The sequence below is a fragment of the Lepisosteus oculatus genome, chromosome 1, assembly GCF_040954835.1.
Source record: "Lepisosteus oculatus isolate fLepOcu1 chromosome 1, fLepOcu1.hap2, whole genome shotgun sequence".
NCBI lineage: Eukaryota > Metazoa > Chordata > Actinopteri > Semionotiformes > Lepisosteidae > Lepisosteus > Lepisosteus oculatus.
The window spans coordinates 30,197,863-30,224,105 of NC_090696.1; the positions used below are offsets into that span (position 1 = coordinate 30,197,863).

The 26,243-nt window shown below is 35.5% G+C and overlaps 1 protein-coding gene across 1 annotated transcript in view; it reads right to left on the bottom strand.

Moving 5' to 3' along the window:
• Positions 1–22,955, bottom strand: part of cplx2a (complexin 2a) — a 59,408-nt gene extending 36,453 nt beyond the window's left edge. The window contains exons 1-2 of the mRNA XM_015344725.2: positions 22,703–22,955; positions 21,660–21,775 (exon numbers count right to left, since the gene is read on the bottom strand). Of these exons, the coding sequence (XP_015200211.1) occupies positions 21,660–21,690 (31 nt within the window). The 5' untranslated portion in view covers positions 21,691–21,775; positions 22,703–22,955. The remainder of the gene's footprint in view (positions 1–21,659; positions 21,776–22,702) is intronic.
• Positions 22,956–26,243: the final 3,288 nt, after the last annotated feature.

Genomic DNA, 26,243 nt, shown 5'->3' on the forward strand with positions numbered 1-26,243 from the left:
AATTAGAAACTGTAATGCCATTGCACTCACTAATAGAGGTGCAATGGCTTTAGAACAGGGGGCTGAAGTGATGAGTAAGTACTGAATCAGCTAGTGAACAGGCAGATGAAACCAAAAGTAAAACACTGTAAGCACAGTCTAACAGGCGGGGGTTGAAGGCAGTGAATCACATGGGAACTTTATAGAGGGAGATCTGAAAAGAGTTGTCTGTGAAACAAAGTTTAGTACAACAACACCAGCAGGGTCAAGCACAAAAAAGAGGCAAAGCAGAATTCAAGGGAAATCCAAGAATGAGATCCAATAAACTAAGCAAAGTAGTAAAATCCGGGGAAAAACAAACTTGGAGAGATTCACTGGAGAACGGAGAGCAGTGGTGGAACTCTATGGCTGAGTAAGACTTAAGACACTGGTGGACAAGAAAATTAATAGATTAATTACATTCTTTAGTAACTGGTGGAGTAACAAGCTAAAAGGATGGTTGCCTGGAAATGGAGGAAATGCGGTTGTGTGCACTGGTGGAATTTCTGTTGCGCGCATGATAGAAATATAAATAATTATGTAAGTTTTTCATCATGTGCTGTTAGTGTGTTATATGAATATGGATTTTTACATGAGCAAAAATGAATCAAGAAATCAGTTTTTTTTTCAGAAAATCTGTTAAAAAAACTTTGAGATGCTCCAGGTACTTTTTCTGCAGAAGGCTGTCTATGGATGTACTGCTGAGGATAAGGTTATACCGTAGTCTGATTGGTGTGATAAACTCAGAAGTCAGTATATAAAGTCAAATCATACTGAAAAAGATAGTTAACATTACCATTTTAATTTTAAAAAAATATATATTTTCTTCGCAATTTATTTTTCAGTCTTACTCCAAAGAAGAGCCGTAGATGAGCAAATCTATTTCATACCACGTTGCTGGAGCTTATTTGCCTGGTGAACCTCATTAGCGGATCTCACCAATCTACTGAAATGTGAGAAACTGGGCATAGCTTGACTAATTTCCTCATGTCCTCAATGGGATTTTGCTGAACCTTTCCTGTAGTGAAATAAAATAAACAGCCATCTTGAGCAATAAGGTTTCTCTGATTAATGATATAATTATTATATAGGTGTGTATTTGGTCTCTAGGCATTGTTCTTTTATATTTCCTCTCCTTCTGTGGAATTCATTTGATTATTAGTGACTTATCATTGCAACAATTTATTTTATTCATTTGAGATTATTAGATATCCATTGCTTCTGACTGAGAATTAAAAGCAGTTTATTGTACTTTGGACAAGGACATTGATACAAATATATTTAAGTCCCATCACATAACATGATTAAACATTTTAAAATCTAATTTTAGCTTAGCTCTTTATTAGAGTTAAACAATGACTTTCTTAAGCCTTTCAGCTCATCTCAGGTCTTTTAGTGCTAATTTGGTATTAGAGTGGGACTGTGTGTTCTTTAGCTTTAGATTTCACTCCTACAGAATGCTGACGGCTCATGCTTTAAACAAGATGAAAGCATTACCAGTTTACTGACTTTCAACACTACTCCACTGAATTTCAATTACTTAATGGATTTATTTTAAGTTTAATTGACAATAGATATGTCCGAATAGTGCATCACCAGCATTTTGCTGCAGCATTTAGTTATAGAACTTTTCCTTGGAAATTCCCCAGACAATTATGCTCAGGGGCTCCTGTGTGGTAAATTAATTTACTTTATGCTCTGGCTGCTCTATATGATTCAGATTCTGCAAGTTCAGACCTGGGCCATGTCACTAGCTGACTGAGACCACAAATTCCCCAGGTGTCACTGAATTATTGGCTCAGAACTGCAGAGGTTGTAGCTGGGACTAGTTGGTCAGGGCTCACACAGCTCCTGACAAAACAGGGACTCTGCTGTTTAACTCAAGCACCTGCAGACTAACAATGACATCATTTCCACTACCTCATTCTCCTCATGTTGTCATGTTGTGAGGTTGTTACTGTGAGCCAGTACATAATGATGATTCCAAAAAAGGGATATTTTTGAATGATGATTCAAAATTGGGATATTTTGTATTAAAAAAAAAACAATTAGTCATAATCATCACATCACTTTCAATAACCACTCAATCAATTAAGGGTCAGGGTGCTCCCAGGTGTACCCAGGAAGCCCTGGGTGCAAGGTGAGATACACCTTGGACTGGACATGAGTCCATTTCAGGGCATACATACGTAGACACAAACACACACACACACACCCGGACCAGTTTGTTCTCAGTTGGAGAACATGTCAACTCCTCACAGGTATTACCCTAGGAATTGAACCCAGGACACCAGCATTGCAAGGTATAGTAATATTGCTAATCACTGTGCCACAATGTCACCCATTAGTCTTAATAATATAAAAAATAAAAAAGACATTGTTACCTACAGTAGCTTATTTAAAGAATGTTCTCAGTTTGAGTATTGATATTTCATAATATACAGTGGATTACGTTTATGAAGCCATTTATGAAATGCCATTCTATAGTGCTAATACCATGAGAGGTGACACTAAACATATGAAGTGGAAAATGCAATCAAGTTGGGATGGCAGCGATTATATGAAACTGGAATTAAAAAGTGAAGTACAGTGTTATAAAAAACTGTAATTAAAACATATGATTTTCTGAAGGATAACATAGAACAATTTCAGAGAACCAGAATTTAAAAAAATCAAATTTTAAAATCCAGTATGGGGCTCAAAGCATTTGAACTGCTGATATACTTTTGACTCAGAGACAATGTTCTATACAGTAACAGTCTTAACAGTATTGCCAGGGTTTGGATTTAAATGCATTTGAAAATAACAGTGTAAAAAAATATTTTTAAAATTAGATAAATTATTAAATTATTGATGATACAGTAGGTAAAGTTTTTTTTATAAGCATACTGTTTTTGTACTGTAGTATACATTATGTACAGAAAAGCTTTGATAGGCTGTTGATTACTGTGGTGGATTCACACAAACCTGCTCATATCAGAGAACCTGGAACTTGGATATTTTCACAATCTTTTATAATTTCACTACAAAATTCATACAAACTTAAGACCCTTTTTCCACTTGTTTTTTTTTTAATTGAGGGATGTATCCTCAATTAAAAGTCCAGCAGAAGGTATGCAATAACTTATACAATATTGCTGGTGTTTCACAGGACAAAACCCTTTTCAGCTCCATCTGTCCATATTCTGTCAATGCAGGAGATGCTGCAGTGCATTGCTGTCACCTTGCTTTTTCCGATGTCACACTGATTTACAATACAGAAGCAGGTGGGATTTTATATCCAATTGGCTATATTTCAACACCAATAGAAATATTGATTGGATTTTTCTTCCCAAATAACAGTGCACCAGCTTGACTTTTAGCGAGGTCAAACTGACGATAAACATGAAGGGCAGCCTCTATGAATTGATGGTATTTGATAAATGGGCTGAATCTGCACTGGTCTGAAATGCCCTGTTCAAAATGTGACCTTTCCATCTAGTCGATTTTCCCCAGCCATGTTAACGGTAGCTGGTGCATGCTGTTGGATTTTATAGGGACTGAATAAAAGATAACAGATTTATACAGACATATATATATGTATGTGTGTGTGTGTGTGATACAGTGCCTGCTTTTGTGATTTCCCAAAGGTGAGGCAATGACTCTTTGATATAGTCACTGACATAGCTCAAAAACCAAAAGAAAAGAGACAGCAAAAGAATGGGTTGGGTAAGTGACAGGCAACAGTTATACCCTGCATGGTATGAATATTTTATGATACAATTTACCATAGTTAAAGGCAATATTCCATGAACATTTACCATAGTAAACGTTTGCATATTAAAACACACTATACATTAGTTAATTCCTCATTTTTAAATGGTGACAAATAAAGGAATGGAAGGCCATGTATTGTAAATTAAATGCATGTACCAGGAAGAATATACTGTATTGTAAGGAAAAGTTATTTTTTTATGTTAGGGTATCCTGTATATCTCCTTCATATTTGTAGATTTTAACAGTTGCACCTCAAAGAGGGACCAAGAGACATTTTTAAACATTTTTTCAAAACAAAGAATTAAAGAATAAAATACAACTGCCAACAAAAACAAACAAAAACACATCTGACAATAAAGTAACACTTTGCATCCAACACATGTGACCTAGTCACATTTCTTTCTGGAAATGAGAGCAGCCAGGTATGATTTACAGTAAAGGTATCACAGTCTGCAACCAACTAACAGAAACTAATTTCTTAGTCTCTATTACATACAGTATAAAGGCAACTAGGAAAGTGATTTTAAGTTAGATTAGCAGTATTTTAATCAGTTTCAGATTCCACATAATAATTAAGTATAGAAGATAATTATAGAACATATAACTGTATATTCTGTTTTGCATATGTATAAAAGTGTTAATAAAAAATCAAATATATAAATGGTCCCCTACCTCTTAAATTGTATACTGTAGAATGACAATACTCTGAATATTTCAATTAAACAAGAATGAGCAAGAATGATTGTGAGAGCTGGACACTAAGAAAATCAGATCTTCAGAAAATTAAAGCTTTAGAGATGAAGACATATTGAAGGTTCCTAAGCTTTCCAGTGGAGAGCTAATGCAAAAACAAGAACACACCTGACACAAAAGTACATAAAGTACCTTGGTCACATTATGTGAAACCTAGGTTATTGCTTTGAAAAACAATTAATCATTAAAGGCACAGCTGGCGTCCTTAAATTTAAGGAGACTGTAGGCCTAAACACAAGGGAATCACTGATGAAACTGAATTTACAGCAAAGCCACTTAGCAATCTGCTCATATTGATAGAAGACACAGTCTCATGAATAAGAACAGTCCGGCAAATGAAGCCTTTAAACGAAGATGACCAAAACCAAACAAGAATGAATTTGCAAGCATTTCTTTTGCAATGATTGCAAAAGTGTTACAAAGATTGGTAATTTTTGTGTCCTTTGTGCACATGGTGGCAAAACTACAAACTGCTTTAGCAAGAAGTGTGGCGGAAAGCATGACACAGTATGGCCTTTACTCTTATGGTAATTGTTCCATCAATTAGCTCAGTGGGGATACTGGTGTTGAATCAAATCTTTAAACTATTTGGTCTTTATCCAGTTTCTCAAACCTTCTAAGGTTTGGACAAAAACAGCTATGCAAATATACATTAACAATCATTCTACAATAAGGTAAAACCAGTCAGTTAATTGGAATTCTAGTAAACAGTGCATAGAATGACTACAGCAGATTTATCAAATGTCCAAAAACAGACTTGATTAAAAACTGTAAATATTCTACTTTTTTCCACCTAGAAGATGTACTGTACTTACAGTATTTGGACAATACGGTAGAATATGCCATAATTCTATCAATAAAAAAGTGACTTTAATTGTATGTGGAAAAGCTGATTAGTACAAAGAAAAACTGACTTTGTTAATGCAAGCTTATGACAACTGTTCTTTATTTTTGTACACTTAAAGTTGTGATTGCAATTTATCAAGACCAAATTGTAATTTTATTTTTAATGTTAAATGTATATGAATGATGCCATTTTATAATTGAAGTCTCACATTTGTTATCATATTTTATCCAGAGTATATTAATAACTATGTCATATATTTATTAGTATTTTTACTAACACTTAGCAAAGGTGTGTCAGTGTAAATGTTTATTTTACAGCCATATACTATGCCTGTAGTTCTCAATTGTCTATTAGATTTTTATTTTCTAACATTTATTAGCTAATGCGAAATTTGACATAAGTCCAAATATGAAAAAAAATGTTGCAATAAGAAGTAATGAATGAAGACGTACTATACATATGTTCACAATAAACTAAAAAAGGATTAATTTAAACAAATGACTCCCTTTTCAATTGTGTGACTTCACTTGTTTTTTAGTCTTATTATTTTTTTCTAATTTCTGAGTGGCTAGGTAATTGAGACAATATATAATATACAATATTCTAATCCAAACTAATTGTATTTTACCTCATTTCAGCTACAACCATTTCAAATGGTACAATACTGTAACTTTTCACTTAATCTTAGAATGATAAGATTCAGATGTTTAAATACACAGCTCTGTCACATAAAGCACAAAGTATAGCTTTAAATCAAACGTTAAACCAACAATACCACTAAATTTGGTTTAAAGAATTTGTTAATCCTAGAATTAATAATAATACTATGACCATTATTAAAAATCACATTGATAGTTAATTGTCCCTCAAAGGCACATAGTTTGCTGTTTTTAATATACTGTATATATTTTTGAATACACAGTAGAACATTTTTCCAAAAACACCTTAAAAAATAAATATTAAAAAATCAGAAAACAGTGCATCTGTGAAAATGATACCAAGGCACAATTGAAAAAATTGAAAAATTATATTATACTGACATGTGAAATTCAAAGTTATAAAAGATCCAAAGTTATAAAAGCATTTCTATGAAAATGCTTTTTAATACTGTCTTCTTAGATATATATTTCTTTTTTAATAGTCTGTAGTGAAGCAGAATGCTAAAAATAACTAAGATATACCCCGGACTAAAATGATGCCTGATAATCAAAGGCTAAGCAGTTATAACTTCATATTTCATCATCATCATAAGGACAGAAATGGTTGAATACCAACTTTGTTTCTTGCATGATATACAACCAAAATGTTTTAATGTTTTAATAATTTAATGCTGCAATTGTGTGTTATTGAGGAAAAAATATAAATTAATATCAATAACTACAAATTTATAACTCTCCAAGACAGAATAGCAACATTGAAGAAAACTCTCTGAACCAGCAATTGTTACCAACACCAACTCCTCTAAATGCTATTTGCATATCCATTTAAAACACAGTTGAAAGAAGAAGCATATGATACAATACTATAAATTGTTCAGGAGGAATCTCTCAGTGGCAGATGGTAACTGAAGCTGCCTCTGAAATTACTGCAGCTTCAGTGTAGTCACGAGTCATTCTGCTCCCTGCTAGTTTTAAGATGCACTAAGCAGTGCAATTCTTTCAGTGCATTCCAAGCATAAATTGAAATATCCTGCCAAAATGATGCAGTTGGTGTCTTTCCTGTGGTCCTCGAGAAGAATTAAGAAAACATGGCAAAAATGTGCAGTAGAAAAGACAACAGAAGTTGCTGAAAATTATACTATAAGGTGCAATGGTTTCAGTAGCGCTGTGGGTAACAGACTTTCATCCACAAGCAAATAAATGTTTTGTGTTTTCTAAGGTTTAAAAGTGAGATTTTATCATCTTTTAGTTCTCTAAGACACAAAATGTGACTCTTCCCATACAAGAATCCCCACTGTGGTATTAATATTTTCATGGGCATTTCTAAATGAAAACTGACAGAAATTCTCAGTGTCTGTAAAGTAGACATACTGTATTATACAGAGGAACAGACAATCATAACAGCAGACATGAAGCTCTTTTCATATCATGTTTAATGTAAGCAGTCAGACCTTGCACATTATTGTCTTTGTTTTACATTGTTTTTCAGGTTGACAACCCTGTGAATGGGTAAAGAGAGAGGCAATGTGGTTCCTGATGACATTTTTAGGGTTTGGTCGAACACTGAACTTCCTTAAAATTATCTTTGAATGTCTAAAGATGCTTTAGACATTCAACAAAAAAGACATACTCAGGCACCCTGCTGTATACTAATAGGCTTCTTTGTGTTTACACATAATTCATGGGTTTTACATGCATTTAATTATTTCTAAATAGAAAATTGTTATTTTCTTAAGTAAACTGCCTTCGCAGTACCAGTAAGTACTTAAAGAATGTATCACGAACACATCATTCTCTTTCCACTCACTTAAAGAAGAGCATGGAATTTAGGATAAATTGCTTTCTTCTCCTAAAAATGCTTTAAAATACCATGTAAAATACAAGCTTATACCTCTTCAAGAGTAAAATCAGATTTGAGTCTCACATGATTTTGTGACTCAAGGTCCCATTTGCTTAATATGCATTATTCCATGCGTTATTCCCGAGAATAACAGCCACAGCCAACCAGAGACAAAAACAGCAGTACCAATAATCATAAGCAAATACTGCAATAATAAATTGACATTTTCATTTGTTAACCAACATTATTTATGGATATATGTATATGTGTTTGTATGAATATATTCTCATGTATGTACGCAAATATAACTTTGTATAAATCATAAGTTGTCTAACATGGACATCTTAAGGGTGGGAGAACATAATTTAATAATCTTAAATTAGCATTTGACTATGGTCAGAAATAATAAGCAACACATACATGTTACAAATGCAAGATGACAACTACTGAATTGTAATCGAAGCAATGCATGGCGTGTTCCATAAACAATCATTTTTATGTCGGACATGGACATTTTAATATCAGCTCAGATATCTGTATGAAAATTTGTATTGGCACATGCTGCTTGTCTTCATAAAAGAGAACTGTATAGCAATTCATTTCTTGAAAAAGAGGAGAGAAACCTTCAGATGAAATATCAGCAAGACATTTATGTTTGAGAGTGTGTACAACTGATATAAAAGATGAAAAACATTTAAAATATTCTTCAGTAGAATTTATCTGTTGCAGTCTTGGTTCAGACTCCTTAACTAAGACACAGCAGTCTGGCCATGCCATGAGCATGATTATCTCAATTCCCTTTAGGAATCCAGTGAAGCTGAAGCAGTGATGGCAGAGCCACAGGAATGAAAGCAGTGCCAAATAAACAAAGGTTTCTTGTTGTTGCTTCTCCAGTATTTATATCAGAATGTGGAAGCTAAGTAAATATTTTGAGACATGGGATCTGTGCCTAAGCTTTAATGTTATTAATGCCTCAAATTATATAGTGTGTTCCATACCAAAACATCTCAAAGTGTTTCACATATAAGAGGTTACCCACTTCATCTAATACTGAAAGGGCAGCATCCAGCTCATTATGCACACGCAGTGTCACAGATTGAGAAAAATGATTTCACCATTTGAATTTAGGGGGAACCTTTAGGTAGGCTAGGTTGTCATCTATGACTATCGCCCCATCACACTCAACCCAATAATTTTGAAGTGCTTCGAGAGACTAGTCATGTCACACATCAAGGCCTCTATCTCACCCACATTAGACCCACACCAGTATGCCTATCGCTACAACAGATCCACCGAAGATGCCATTGCCGCTGCAGTACATCTGGCCCTGACTATCTGGAGGGTAAAGCCTGTTATGTCAGAATGCTGTTCATAGACTTCAGTTCACCATTCAATACCATCATCTCCCAACAATTGATACACAAGCTGTCCTCCCTGGGACTGAACACTCCACTGCGTAACTGGATCCTGGACTTCCTGACCAACAGGCCCCAGGCTGTGAGGATCCATGGTAACACTTCCCATGCCATCATTGCACCACAAGACTGTATGCTTACCCCACTGCTATATACCCTGCTGACCCAAGACTGTGTTGCCAAATACAGTAGTAATCATATCAACAAGTATGCTGATGACAACACAGTTGTGGGCTTCATCACTAACAGCAATGAATCAGCCTACATGGATGAAGTGGAGTGGCTTGCAGCCTGGTGTAAGGCCAACAACCTGTCTCTCAATGTCGACAAGACCAGGGAGATGGCGACCTCAGAAGAACTCGGGCCGTCCATACTCCCCTATGTTTCGATGGTTCAGTGGGTGCATATCACTGAAAACCTCTCTTGGACCCACAATAAATCAAACTTAGTCAAAAAGGCACAACAGTGTCTCCACTTCTTGAGGAGACTGAAATGAGCTGGTCTTCTTCCTCCTATCCTCATCAGTTTCTATAGGTGAGCCATCGAGAGCATCCTGACATGCTGCCACACCATCTGGTATGGGAACTGCACTGTCTCTGACCGGGGAGCTCTGCAGCGTGTGGTGAAAACAGCCCAGTCCAACTCCAGGACTTCACTGCCCACCATCCAGAGCATCAAGAACAAGCAGTGTGTCAGGAGAGCATATAGCATCATCAAAGACCCCTCTCACCCTTTTCACAGTCTCTTTACACCCGTGCCTTCTGGAAGACGGTATCACAGCCTGCGAGCCAGTACCACCAGGGTCAGGAATAGCTTTTTACTGCAGGCTGTTAGATTACTGAATTGAAAACAGCACACAGACTGATCACCACCTACTGATAAACCACCCACTGCTGTGCCATCACCACCGTCTCACTGTCGTGTCGTGTTATGACTATGTCGTGCACTATTGTCTGCACTTGTTTCCCCCCCCCTCCCCACCACCTCTGTATTTCAGAATGCTTATTTGCACTACTTGCACTACTGTAAATACCCATTTATTTATCTATCTATCTACCTACTGTACTCTTTCTCGGTCCCCAACTCGTGTGTGTTCTTTTGTGCTGTACTGTAACATTATGCTAATTGTTTCTAGTGTATTGTGCACATTGTACATCTGTATAAGTGTAGAATGACAATAAAGTGAACTGAACTGATCTTTAATGGTCACATAGTCAGGACCTCAGTTTCATTTTTCATAAGGATGGCAGATAATCCTTTGTTTGGAGGACTGCTTGAAATGAATTTTAATATGATAAAGAATAAGGTACAGATAGAGCCTTCTGGCTTAATTGTGGTTTATTTATACCTTACCTGCATTTTCTGTTATATGTAACAGAGTACTGGAAGGTACTTTGGAAGGTACCAGGCTTTGGTGGCATCTATTGTTTTACCCCAGTGCTGGACAGTTCCTTCCCTTCCGCTATAGAACCACACAATGGAGAGATCCAGAAGTACACAAGAAAGAAAATAATACAGTGGCTGCCATTGTCTTAGAAACAATAATTCTAGACAATGGTATCGGTACAGATAAATGAGCCACTATTCAATATAAGAGACAGTAGATAAAGTTGTAGAGAATTCCTGGTGGCCATACCATTGAATTGTTTCTACAGCTGGTCTGAGCTATTATGATTTAGTCAGAGCCCAGTGGTATTTGAGATCAGAATTTTCTCTCCCATATTGCCCAAGTTAGTGTGTACCAATGAGTGCTTCTTGAATATTAGGATAATTAACTGATCGTCTTAGTGGAGTCCTTTCAGTTTTGATGTGGATATGGATGTGAATTCTCTCTTTTTCCTCTCCTAGTAAGAAGAGAGCTAATTTGATCTTCTTTAGACCCTCTGGTGACATCCCCCTTCCTCTCCTCCTTTTTGTACCTCAACACTATATCAAGACAGTTCTTTTTTTCTTTCAGCACAACTTTGGCATGGCAGTCTCTCTTTTCCCATTCTGGATCATCTCACATACGAGATACCTTTTCTATGACCAGATTGTCTGAAATTATCTTTTTTGCATTCCTTGAAATTGCACTAATTTCAGGAGTGTTGTTCCTGCATCATATCTTCATTGCATATCTTTTTTTAGTGAAGCCCTCATACATGTAGGTCTCTCTAGTAATCCCTCTTCTATAACTTTATTCCTTGGAATTCCATACTTCTTAGGAACTCTTCCCCTCCTGAGGACCCTTCTTGGGTATCTAGAAATTCAGGACTTCCAGCTGAGGATCTCCTTAGTGCACACTTGCTAACCACATCTTGTGTTCAGTGTTTATGCCTTAAATACCATCTCTATCATTTGCAGAGAGGTAAGGAATGGACTCCCTTTCTGCCTGGTTAATATCCTGATTGATTTTCCCTGATGATGGGTGATGGGTCTTCAGGCACATGTCTAATGTCTCTTCTCTGTGGGTGGTCTTTCTGTGTTCTCCTAAGGCTGTTAGGTTGCTGCAGTTCTGACTAAATGTGGCACTTTCTCCCAGAATAGGTTTCTGCTGTCTTGGTGTCTTTATTTTTATTGGCTTAAAGCAAATGGAGGCCTGAAGCAACTGAAGTCCAGGAGCAGACTGAAGGCTGCAGTGCACTTATTCCAAGAACAGACGTATCTCTTTCTTTCTCTCAATCAATGTTCATCACTTTGATCATTTACATGTGGAATTCTTCCTATTAAATTAAAACAGGTTGGTTCTCTTACAGAATGGTTTTCAAACTTCACAAATTCACTTCACAAAGACAAAGTACTGAACAAAAAAAGACGTATGCACAGTATATATACAGTAGAACATTAATACTTAGTTGTATACATGAAATTATCCATTATTTCTGTTAATCTGCTAATATATAAAGATTAAAAAAGCAACAATAGATTCCTTTTAGTTTATTGTAGGTATTTGGTTTATCATTTGCCTTGTGCTCCATCCTTAGAAAGACAAATACAATATACAATATAAGCATTCTTTTGAGAATTACTACACTCTCCCATTTCCACCTAGTCCTCTACGTATCCAGCCAAGAAAGTTTCTTGACTTCTTTAGGACCTTTTTGTGTGTTCCAAGCATAAATGTATTACCAAGCTTGTACTTGGTTAGTAATAGCATAAAACACACAGAACATTTGTTTAGAATAAACAACAACCAGGAAAGAAATAAAAGCATGATATGCACTGCAACAATTATGTTTTTCAAAATAACTTTTTGCTGTGCAATCTCTAAAGTTTTTTAAATATTATTTTCTTACTGTAATTTGATTTCTTAACTATTTTGAAACAACACATGTACTAGCATGTTGGTATATAAACTCTTATTGTGGCATATTTAGACAACATCTGGTTTAACAGAGTATATACTGCATGCAGTATATGGTTTATACACAACAATAGCATCTTCAAAACACAAAGAAAACTAAGGTAAAATCCCAAAAAGATCAACAAGACTCAGGGGTAAAAATATTAAGACAAAAGAAGCTTAATCTGTTTCAGGTTTAATAAAAGACAGGATTAATACAGTAGATGCATTTAAAAGTCATACAGTATGTGGGCTCTAGACTGGCTCAACCAGTAAAGGAGCTTATTCTGAGTGCAGGTTTGGTTCAACAAAGCAGATTTTGGAAGTTTAAGCCTAGGCCATGTCACTAGCTGAATGTTACTGGGACCTCCGAAACCATGGAGCTCAATCTGCTTAGTGCCTCCAGGTAGAAAAAGGATTAGTCAGCCAAAGTTCCTTCAGGTTCCAGTTTAAGTGACATCTGCAACTTCTCAGACACCAGCAGGCTTACATTGAAGTCAGACAGGAGGAGTACCTTCAGTACCTTCAAGGCAAGGGTTATACAAAGGGTTTGATGAGCTCTATAAGTCTCAGATGTTATGTGATTTGTGCATCAAAGTGCCATGCAATCAAACAATGACTTTTACACTCTAAAATGTACTTAAAGTTGATGTATCCTGATACTTGTGTTCACTTAACAAATTTGAACACATAGTATGCTTCTGTTGCTTTTATTGATCAAATATATCCATTAAATTACCCAAAAATAGAATATATATTATATTGTGCTTATTATTCATATTAATCTCACAAACACAAATACAAATTGACTGAATGTAAAGAAAAGTTTTAACTTTGCTCGCCCAGTACCTATGATGGGCACTTAAGTATAAACAAGATTCACAATCAAAGTCTCTTCTGCTGATCTGATTTTTTTTCTGTTCATAACATCTATGATAAAAAAGTGTATTGTGTATTGTGTTTGGTCCTTTCAGTCTCCTGAGTGTGTTTATGCTTGGCCACTGACATTACAGTTTACAAAGGCATAATATGGTTTCCTAATAATGACACGCAACATTATACAGTTTTGACTTCTTACAGCAGATGAAGGGACTACTTAACATTGTTAACTGTTTATATTTTTCCTCTCTTCAGAGTCACAATAAATACTGTTTAATGCATTATGCTGTATCAGTAAAAAAAAAACTAGGATTCAGTTCTGGGAATGGAAAGATAAATATCAAAGAGGACATTCAAATTTTTAATTATTTAATGGTGGTTATCATGCTTCCAGTGCGTTTTGTGCAATCTTCTCTGTCTTCCTTCAGCAAATACCACAGCAAAGCATTCCTTTTTGACAAATTGCTAATATTTGTTATGGGGAGTCTAACCATGGTACTGTGTGAATTTAATAAATTATCAAGTCATCTATAACATAGTTCTTGTTAATGCATAAGTGCTTTGCTGTAGTTCCCATCACATGCTCTTTCTTCTAATTACACAGCTAAAACTGTGCATGCTCAGCAAAAAGAGATGACTGTTTTTAGGTCAGCAGATAAATCAATAAGTGTCAGTGAACATGCAGTACAACACTTCTTTTTTCCCTCGAGTTAGAGGTGCACTGTTTTTAGTACCATACTTATTAAAAATAACAAAATGTGGTAAGTATGATGCAAAAGACAATTATTTTACATTATAGTGGTTACTTAACAAAGCAGAAAAAGTAAACTGGAAACAAATAGGAAAATACTGCTCAGTAACTGATCCATCTAGGAGCTGTGGAAGCTCAGATGGCAAGGGTGTCTAGCTCTTGACTGAAAGGTCCCGGGTTCAATCGCAAGTAGGGTCAAGTGATGTAGCTTGCTCTTATTCCTTCCAGACGGCTCCCAGGTCACTCAGCCTGCTTTTCAAATGAGTACTGGGGTTAACAGGTCGGATAGAGCGTGATGCTGACCACATCAACTCCATCTCCAGTGTCAGATGGTCAAGGAAAAATGGTGGCCTATTCCCCCCATGGGCCTTTAAGGCCTGAAAAGGGACCTACCTACTGATCCATCTAATTCATTCTATTACTGAACTTTGTTAAAAACAACTCCTCGATTGTTCTTTTGAGACCTGTTAGAATTAGATACCTAAGTTGATGGTGGCAGTGTAAATACTTAAATATAACTGTACATGTCACTGCATATTCAATTTAAAGACTGAATAAATTTGGACTTGGACTTGAACAGTTATATATTGAATTTCAAGTCACCTCCCCCTTAGCAATATAACAAACCAACCATGAAGACCACAGAGTTTTCAAATCAAATCAGGAAAGTCATAGAGATACCCTGATCAAGAGAAGGTTTCAAAATAAATTAGAAGCATCATATCATTAAAAAGTGGAATGTGTATTAAACCACACACATTACCAAAATTAGGCTTTCCTTCTAAAATGAGTAGCTGAGCAAGAAGGAAATGTGTTACCTGTGCCATTGTGATGCTAACAATGACATTAAAAATTTAAAGTCATGGTTCATTGTTTGATATGGGATTCAATCATCTTTCACTGAGAATATCCTGGCTCCTATATAAACTTGCCTGTTTGGGCAGGTGGAATGAAATAAACCTTTACTGAAAAAGACACAGATACTGCAGACAGTATCTGGCAGAAGACTTTGTATACATCTTTCTGTAATAAACCTTCAGAAAAAGATTTAATATGACACGTGCAGTAACTTTTTTTCATCCAAAATATTAAATGCTATCTTTTGTGTATTTATCCAGTCTTGAATTTTATCTTTATTTCAATTGCTGCTTATATAGTGTTTGCAAATACTACTATTTTGTCAGCTGCAAAAATGTCTAGTTTACTAACTTTACCAGGATCAAGATCATTGATGTAATTAGGAAGATCAGTGGTCTTAGTATAGATCCATGAGGTACAGTACAACACCCCATTTTGTGAATTCACCCCTCATCTGCACACTGTTTTTTATAAACTAATTCTCAGTTCAAGAACACTCATTTCACTAAATGCCTGTTGTTTGATCTTTTTATATGGATTTTATCAGAAACATTCTGGAAGTCTAATATACGCAAATTGAATGTTCTGAGCTTCCATCACTGCTGTTACTCAATTTAAGCAAGACCTGTCATTCAAGATCCTTCTTGTCTGTCCTTTATTTCCATGTGCTGTAGATGATCCTGTTGTTTAGTTCAAGTAGTTGTTTCCATAACATTTTAAGTGACAGAAGTCAGACTTTGATGGTATATTTGTGTAGCCTATTCCACACTCCCTCAATCGTTTGCATAAAGAAGTATCTCCTGTACTCTGTTTTACTGCATTTCTAAGTAAATAATCAATTTTGTCTTCTGGTTCATGTTTTACCTTTCATTTCAGAAGAGGTAAAAGATTTGTCAACATGAACACCTAAGTATTTCTCATACTGCCTTTTTTTGTGCATTTTATTAAATTTGCGTATGACAAGCTTTTTTGGATTGGTATTTGTGATAATATAAATTTGGCCTACAAAACTGCTGAGTGAATGCACTGCTCAGTACACACTATGGATACTGATGTTGCAGAAAAAGATCTGGAAACAGGTTTATCCTGCTTTGCAGTTGTCTTAGATAACCAAGATACCTGCTTTATCTGGTTCCTTACTAAATAAGGATTCTGATCTTTACTTTTCAAGTCTACAAATGTGAGTTTAGCTGGCTGGTCTAGCTGGCATTCTGCATTCTCGCCACATGCTAAATCATTAGGCTTCAAAGCCTGAAAGCCTCTAGTAAATTTATATTGTTTACTTTTATCTTTCTAAATTTCTTCTGGTTAAAAGCTTGGTAGGTAATCAATTCCAAACTTGGTAGTTTGGCATGGCAAGAAACTGGATACTGCAATGTGACAGTGTTTTTTTGCACAAAAAAAGTGCTCTTTTGTCAAACAAAAGAAAAAAATCAGTATGACCCACCTCTTTGACATTTTAAAGTCTTATTCTTTGATACTACTGCATCATTTGATGTAAAACTTGGGAATATCAGGTTTGAATTTTGCACAGACTAACTTGTTATAATACTTAATGTCATTTTAAACTGTAGTTCAAAAACTATGTATCCAGTTAATGCTAATAGGTATCATTCTGGGAACAGTACAATTTCAATAAGATAAAACACTTTTTCTGCATGAACCAGGTGGCTGCCTGATCACGATACTCTTTAAAAATTAAAATGTCTTTCACCTGTTGAAACACTAACACCAAAGAACTTTAAACCTAGGTGCTCAAGTACTTGCTTATCTGCTTGAGAAAATATACCACCAGCGTCAACAAATATGTCCACATGAGAATGTTTTCCTTCTGAAATATCAAATTGCTTGTGTTATTAGATGATTAATCAAGTTTGTTTGGCATTATCCAATATGAAAAAAATGATTCAAAATTTCTCAAGTTCCAATTTAACAAAATCTGTCTAAGCCATTTCTTAAAAATCACACAGCTTTCATTGAAGGATGTCTAGAATGCTTCCATTATTCTTTGATGACATCTGCTCTGATCACCTCCCATCACTTTTCTGTATGCAGAAGATGCAGATAATGCTCAGATCTTCTTTTCTTTCGAGACTTCTCATATGGCATGTTTGGTAGTTAGCAGCTTATTGATGGAAGGATCTCATGGAGCTATTACTTGAAAGAAGCCAAGGTACTGAAATCTATCACATGCCTGGGTAGGTTGTTCTATACTCCCAAACCCATTTGGGTAAAGAAGGGTTTCCTATTGGGGGCTTTAAAAGCTCTTCCACATAGTTTCCACTTGTGTCTTCTGGTTCATGTTTTACACTTCATTTTGAAGAGGCCTTCTGTGTTGATTTTGTCAATGCCTTTGACAATCATAATATGTTCATGGGTAATTTCATATCCAAGCAACAGTGGCTCAACAGACCAGAGATTATTCTGGTTTTCCTTGCACTGAATGTATGAAAAAGCATGCGACTCACCCTCACAGATGGGACACCAGTCCATTGAGATGATTATCCCCGGAAATACTGGTCATCATTTATATGTGTAGAGTGGACCAAATGAGGTAATGCACTCTTAATTTTAGGTATAACTGTATGTCTGCAGCAGGGACCAGAGACTTACCTACCACTCTATACTGCCCCAATAATAATATGCATTTACTGTAGTAATATAATTATTATTAAATTTGTATTTGTACAAAATATTTAAATGTACACATCTTTAAAAATGTAATGTAGAAATTAAATAAGGATATACTGTACTAATATTGCAGCACTAGTGCAAAATTGTGCAATTACATGACATACCATGTAATTATAGGAAAGTTATTGGTACTGTATATTGCAGTTTATGTTTTTCAGCTTCAATCTTTATCTTTTATTATGAGTCACTCTTTATTTATGGAACGAATGTTTCGTACTAATAACCTCTCTTGATTTCTAATTACAAACGTCAGTGCTTTTGTTACTTTAAACTCAAAATAATTCCTAAACATTTGTTTGTTGCTGCTAACATCCATCTCATTCCTACTATCATAATACTTTTCCACAGTATAAAACAATGTTAGTTGCTTGGAAACTAACCATACTGCTAACAGTTCTAGCCATCTTGCAATTATTATTGAGAGGGTTGATATACTAAACATTGTGACAGTGGGGTGGGAGAGGTGCTGTGGCGAGCACTGTTAAAAAGTCAGCGCCCCGGGTGAGGGGACGGAAGTACTGATGTGAGGGTAGTAAGGACCACAAATAAGACAAAAAGAGGTGAAAAATAAACAAAAAGTGTAGTGCTGTGCCTCGTGACCTCCCAGCTGGGCGTACCCTATTTAGCAGGGTTCAGCCTGGTAAAAAAAGAACTGCTAGCACAGCAGTGACTAGATTGGATTTATCCTATTTAGCAGGATCCAGTCTGGTAGAACAGGGTGTGTAAGGTAAAAACAAAAATAAAACTTGTGGAAAAGGAACAGTCTGCCCCTGTGGGACTGCACAGCAAGACAGGCAAAAAAAGAAAAAGAAAAGCAAAAGAACACCCTACATGAGTGTAATTCCCCCTGGGACTGTTGGTGTAAAACTCCCCCTTCCAAAGGGGGGGCCTGCTCATCCCTTTGGGAGGGGTCCAGTGTGCCTTTATAGGACCTGCCCATCTATGGCTCATCATCTAGAAGCGAAGACATCTGGGACTACAAAGACGAGGCGTCGCCCTTCTACCTGGGCTCTGCCTCCATACTGGGCATCCCCCCACGTAATGCCACAACATCCAATTACAAAAAAACAAAGGAACTTCCTCATTGTCTGTTATCTGCAACCACACAGCATGTGAGCCATGACGACACTTGAGGAACTTCTGCCTCATGCATCTAGCTCTATTTGGCATCTATCAAACTCCAGCTGAAACACTGAGTACAAGAAAAAGGTGGTTCTTGGTTTCAAATTATTTCATAGATGTTATTAGTAAGAAACAATACTCATAATTAAAAAAATGTCATGAATGAAATGGTTCATTTCAAAACTGTGTGCTACAGTAAGAGAAAATAGAGATTGTACAATTCCATAAGCATCTAATCACTGTGCAGTTACACCTCAGTACTCATATTTGTGGATATTAGTCACCTTTAAAAGATCAAATTCAGAAACCAAATTGCCCACTTTGGTTGCATGTTGTGTACCACCAAATTCAACACGGGAACAATCAATTTTTTTAAAAAAATGTCTAAAATATTTAATATCTCCTTTACTTGAACATTACACACAGCTACCACACACAGGGTTGATTAATGAGGAAGGAGTTCTACTCCTGCTCCTTATAGAAAGAGCAATTTTACACTGACAAACACATTTATACTTTTAATACTATTTATTAATGACAAGTTTATTCCACAAATAGTGCTCCTCAGCAAAATATAAAATGATAGACTCTGTAATTATAATATACTAAAATTATAAAATTTAATTTCTACACTTCTACTTACAAGCCAAATTTGTAAAGACTTCTTTAATCCTGTTTCAATTATGTTGAAGTTAATCTGTTATCATAATTTAGATATGGTATCTCTCAACTTCCATTTCTGGGAATGTCATGCGCATATTGGAAGATTGAGTTTAATGATAGACATTCATTTTGCATGTTGCCTATCTATTCTTAAGTGGTTTCTTGCCAGGATTGGTTCTGGCATCCCCCTTGATGCATTGCTGGATAAAGCAGTTTAGAAAATGAATGGATGGACAGTGTCAGTTTACATTAAACACATGCTAAGCCAAGGGTTTAGATTTGGAAAACCATTAGAATGCTGGCTGAATATTGATTTATGTGAAGTCAAATGCTCCAGATGAACTGGCAGAAAAAAACACAAAGTGCTTTAAATATATATATAAATATATAGTAAGGATAATGCCAGGCCTATATGAGAGGACTGTCTGAGTAAAAGCTGCAAAGGATTTTATTTCAAAGTTCTTATATTTCAGTAATGTTTAGAAAATGTCATTGTTAAACTCAAAGTATCATGTTGCTCATGAAAAAGACATTACAATTCAACCACAGCACATGGTGAAGTGAAGGAAGCTGCACAATGTGAAAAGAAAACCCACATTTTTTGCAGTAGCTGTAAAAGGTTCATGTTCAGCCCACAGAGAAAAAAAAATCAACATGACCATGAAAGCCTTGACATATCTCAATTCTCTCAAGAGTAAAATTATTTTGCGCACAGTTCAGTAGATTTTAGTCATTTTCGTTATCGATGTAGCTGTGTACTGGACCATGGACCTGACAAATGGTCTTATCTATAGGCTGTTTAATGGAATGAATCCCATTTCACCTCTTTGCAGAATATTCCCTTCAATCAGCAGGTCTGTGCCTGGAAATTCATCATGTCAGTAGGTTCATGGATTGCCACACATGATTAAATAAACATGAGAACAGTAGAATAAACTGTTTCTTAAAAGAAAACATACAATTGGTAAAACATCCATGAATACATGTCTCAATATGTTACTCCTTCATACAATGCACTTACCCTACAACCTGTGGTATGGATTTATTAAATATGGATTCCCATATTTTGTTGTACATATTAAAACAAGGTTATGAAAAGCATTTAAGAGACGTACTTGTGAAATATATCCCATAAGTTAGAGCAACCATTATTTTTTTTGTATTTTTGTTAGTTTCTTATACTAAGATTTGGATTTGCAGTCATCCTGGAAAAATGAAAATGTATAGTAATCGATTGGGAAACAATGGTCTGAAAGATATATGTCCAAATGTCAGATTGTTTACCAATGACTGATGTCGTTGCAATAGGCTAAAATGTATAATACTATTGAAATTGACAACACCGTGAACAGTTAGAAAAATGTGGTAAACTGAAGTAAGAAATAAGCAAGGGCAGGGATCACTGTGAGGTTCTGACTTGTGGGAATCCTAGTTTGGGGAATAAAGTATATTACATTTTAAAATGCAAATATAACTAATTAAATTATTGTCAACATATATGTTTTCCACTCACACCACAATTTGACATGTTGCGCTACGTTGTTTCAAGTAAAAATAAATATGTTCTGCACAACAAATAGTGTTCAGGAGACCTTAGTTGTTGAGTAGGCTTTTATTATTCCCTGCAGAATAAAATTCCTGCAGTTCTATCTAAATGCTGAATCACAACTGGATGAAGGCCAATACACGCATCCATGAAAAAATTCTAATCCTCTATTGAATAGTTGTAAAGCTGACATATTCCATAAAGCTCTGTAAATGCAAAATGCAGAATTACTTTTGAACTTAAATTAAAAAAATGCTGAACATTATAAAAAGAAAGTGTTGCCATTTAGCAAGCTTTCTACCCAAGACACTTCACAAATTCAAAGCTAAAAAACTACTTTTCAATGAGTTATCCAAGGTATAATGATAGAGACCATAAAAATATAGTGCACATTATGCAAATGAATAGTAAAACATCCCCTTTAAACTACGTACTGTATATGTTATCTGTAACTTTTCAAGGTCCATTCTTTGTGGTACTGTGCAGTTTTAAGGTTTCTGAAACTACTTGAAGAAAAAGCATGATCAAGAACTTACCTCCTAATGCTTGCTTCATAACAAAGTCCATGGTGATGGCTTTTAATTCCTTCCTTCTTCTGCTTTACAATCTTACATTCAGAGTAGACAGTTAAAGTAGTCCTTTCTTGCCAGATCTAAAATTTACAACACATAACACAACTTCATTTTTATTATAAGCAAAAAACACTGTTTCATTCCATTGTGTTAAAGACAGTATGATAATACTTCTAAGGAGGTTAAATATCCTGAGTAGATTGCTTTCAAAGGTCATTCTAACCTTGTCTTTCATCTAACGACAAGAGCAGAAAACATAACGTATTTTTAATTAAAACGTTTTAAAATATATACTTTGTTGCTTAAAACGAAAATAAAATCATTTAATCGGTTATTGCAGCGCTTCACCTTAGCATGATTAAAATAAACACAAAATTGCAGTGTTCCTGTCACCTTGAATGAAGAATATACATACACCTGTCTTAAACTTGTGGAATTTAAGTGCATCAGTATTTAAAATAAACGTGAATACGCTTAAAATATCGCATTCTCGGGACAGCCGAGGAGAGGAAACTGCAACTTAAAATGTCTTATGTGAGAACTGTATATGGATTCAATGTCAATATATGTTCCTCTCGTTTGACTCTGATTTTCAAGTTCTCCGTGAGGTTAGGAAATGGTAATTGGCTTGCGGAGTGGGATAATCCGTTTCTAAACAGGAAACTTTCTATTCAGTTATTATCTATGCAGTTATTAAAGATATTATCTCCGTAACCTCTAGTGTTTACTGAATGCATTACGATTTCACTGATTTATTCTTGTGACCCGAATTGTTTTATGTTATGAAGACGATACCGTTTTAGGAATCCTTGTTTAATATGTGTTCAGGAATCTAGCACATTACCTTAGCTGAACCTTCCTTGCATACTGTATGTCATATATCCACAAAGAACGAACGGTGCACACTTCCCTTACACTGATTTCAGCACCATAGTAAACGGAGAGCTCCCCTTTTGTCCCGCAAACGGCATCAACTAACTAGGTTTCAAAGCAAACGTAATAATTACCTGTCCCGGCGACTTGTTTCTTTAAAAAAAAAAAACGATGACTTAACTCTCCGAAATGAAGTTCCCTTTCAATGGAAGATAGGGATATTTAATTGCTCAATTCGCACATCCCTGTTTGCCAACCTAAAGGACGTCCTTGTTTCCTCTTGCACACTGACTGTACGAGTGTTTGTGAAAGGAACTGCAGCTGCTGATGAAGGAACTCAGTGAATCACATGGAGTTCTACCTTCTGAAACGTCCCACGTCCTGACACTGAGAAAAGAGAACAATCAATTATTAATGCTGCTGATTCGCTCCCTCCCTTTTCCTGCAATGGAATTTCCTGACTTGCTCACTTCCACAATAAACAATCCTCTCAGCGTATTTTGTGACCTACCTTCCAAACCTCCTTTTCTTTGATTATTGTGGCTGTATTTTATACCTGTTCATCATTCCTTATGGATCTTTTCCTTTTTTCCCCACAAAAGGTGGGGAAAAAGGTGAGGTTTAATATATTTTTATAATATCTTTTTTGTGTTGTTCTTGTCACATTATAACACATCCCTTTTTTGCCGCAAAGATTCAAGGAGTGTGCGTAAATCACAGTTGAGATGCTCAGAATGAGTTTAACAGCCACTGGTCGTTCATCTTTCAGTAATCGCTTCTGCAGCACGCGTTCACCTCTTTTTGTCCTTGGGGTATTTAAAGCGCTATTACCACTGTAAGAATGGCGTTACATTTTTCTAATTTAAGTTTATATTAAAATATTTTTCAATATTTCGGATGCAGTTTGTGAGATTATTAAATTAGCATGCTCAGATATCTCACCTATGTAAAAGGAACCTGCATAGAGATATGGAAACACCGTACTCATACTGTGAGTGGATAGCTGTTAAGATGGGGGTAGCATCCGCAGCACGAGAATATAGAAGTATATGAAATATTACAGCCATTTTACATACGTGTATATGTATTAGAATATATTTACAACTTGCCTGTTTAGTTTTTCTTTCACTGTTCTGTATTTCTCTCATTTGGGTATGTAAGGGGATTGCTATGCTTGTTGAATAAGAAATGGGTGTTCGATAGAAATGACCTAGGTGATGCCACCTCAAGGTCACAGGATAAAAGGATCGGAAGCTGCAGAAAAAAAATGTCCTACGGGACTTTTATTCAGTTTTAGTTTTTTATTTTTACTGATTCAAAACGAAATAATGCACGCTCTCTGAAAAGATATGTAAGAGAAATGTAAATGCTCCTTTGGGAATCTTTGTGGAATAAAAAGTATATATTTTGCTTAACACATATCTAATACAGTATATATAATAAATATAGAAGTAATACTTCTAATGGAAATAATAATGCCATTATCATATTAGGTCCAATAATCATGTACTCTTAATTGTACTGTAGCTATGTAAACTAGAAACATAATTCGATATATGGTAGAATGCTTATTTCTGTTTCTTTTTTGTGTGTTCGACGGGGGTGGAGTCATGTATATACATACAGCATAAGTTCAAAGCTTACAAAAAGACAAACACAGACATCCTCAGAGAAGTATCCGGGAGAACCCTCATGTACTGTAGTTGATAATTGCAGCTATTTTGCGTCATCCGTCATCCGTTACGTCAGGAAAGTATAGTGTTTTTACTACTGGAAATAAAAAGAAACGTTAACATGTCCGTCTGACATGTTTCTTACTATTTTTATTTTTCGATGGCTAAGCGCGTAGATAATACAGATTGCTACTTAATTATCGCTTTTGACACCATGTCCAAAAGGCGGCCTTCTCTCATGGAGATGATAGACTAGCGTTCTGTGAGATTGTGGGCAACTGTATATCAAACTCTATATGAATATGCAATGTTTATATTTCATTCCGTACAAATAACGAAGGTGCATGGAAGAAAATCGAAATAGCAAATTTAGAAAATACACTGATGTGAATAGATTGTTTTGCGTTATTTTGGTCTGTTCGTTTAAAACATTTTGATAAAACGAGCGTAGCCAAAATGCATTTACAAATCCGAGCAGTTATTAGGACTTAGACTACGTAGTGTCAAGAAGCTTTTATATAAAAAGTAATCCTTTTTCATGTCGAATGTAATTACCTTTGTCGAGTACAACATATTTCCTGGAAAAAAAAGGTTTTTATTTTAAAAAATGCTGTATCCTAGTATTTTTAACAAACACTTTATTTAAAGTATTATATTTCAATTTGTACAATGTATTCAAACCTTTGTAAAATGTATTTCGTACATTTTTTCCTTAGTTTACTTAGTTTAGCAGACATACACATTTTAATTTTTAAGTGGGTCATAATGTTTTTTTTTATTTTACCTACAGTATAACACGTTTTTGCTAAAATGTTACTTTAAGCAGTTTTGAAAACAGCTATGGTGCCAGTGCTAATAAAGAGTGGCTTGTGCCCTGCACTCCAATTGGAAAAAAGACTGAAAATATAATGGGGTAGTGAACCTAAATGTAATCTCCTGGATTCATAAGGACAAAAAAATCACCAATGTCAGAAGAACAATCTTTTGATATATAAATGGTTGGAGGCTATCTAGAACTGGGCTACCCTTTTGGGTTTTTTAATGAAAATCTTATTACTGTATGTTCACCTATGGTGCAGTAGCTGTACCGATTGCTAATTGAGATGGGAAGCTAAACAAATTACCTTGTTTGCTTTAACTCAAAGCATGTGCCTCAGTAAGGATGTACTGTATGAGCTACACTTACACATGTGGTGATCCCTACTAAAGCAATGCAATAATCCTACATCTTGAAAAGCCATATAAATGTTTATCAGGAAGAAGCTGCCATCATACAAAAAGGGACTATTGATGGCATCCACACAGTTAATACTGTATGTTTCTGCCTTGCATAATGCAGTGCCATAAATGTGTTTTTCAGAGCCTGTATGATTGCAGAATAACAATAGGTCATTTATTTTTACACAGTGTTCTTGTACAGATGCTTTGTTGAATAAAAAGAATAACTAGAAACATAACTTGCAATTAGAACCAACAAATTCATTTAAATGCTGCTTTCATTCTCACTGAACCTGTGATGATCAATGAACAATTGATTTATTCTTCAACATATTGGACAGGCTTAGCAGTGATGGAGCTTGTGCAGCATCTTTTAGACTCCAAAAATGGTCATTTTAGTCCAACAGTGCTCATACTTTGATAATCACAGAAAGTGAAGTGAATTTCATAAGGCTAAGGACACAGCAACTCTGGTGTATTAGCTTAACGTAAGAACAACCAAGGCACACTGTCCCTTCAGTGTTATGCTCAAGTTGCCCTGCTTCATAGTATTGAAAGCACATCCCTGCAAAGGTGAAGATTCTAGCCCCCCCATGTCAGAAGTCCTTTTTTTAGCCTACCACATACTGTAGTCTCCTTCTATGTGTATGTATTGATCTATAATTTCTACAGTCAAGGTAAACACGATATAGGGTAAATTGAGAACTAAATAGAAACATTCTATAAGCAAAGTACACAGGGTAAGGGGAATCATTTTCCATGCATGGCAGGTTATATCTTTTCT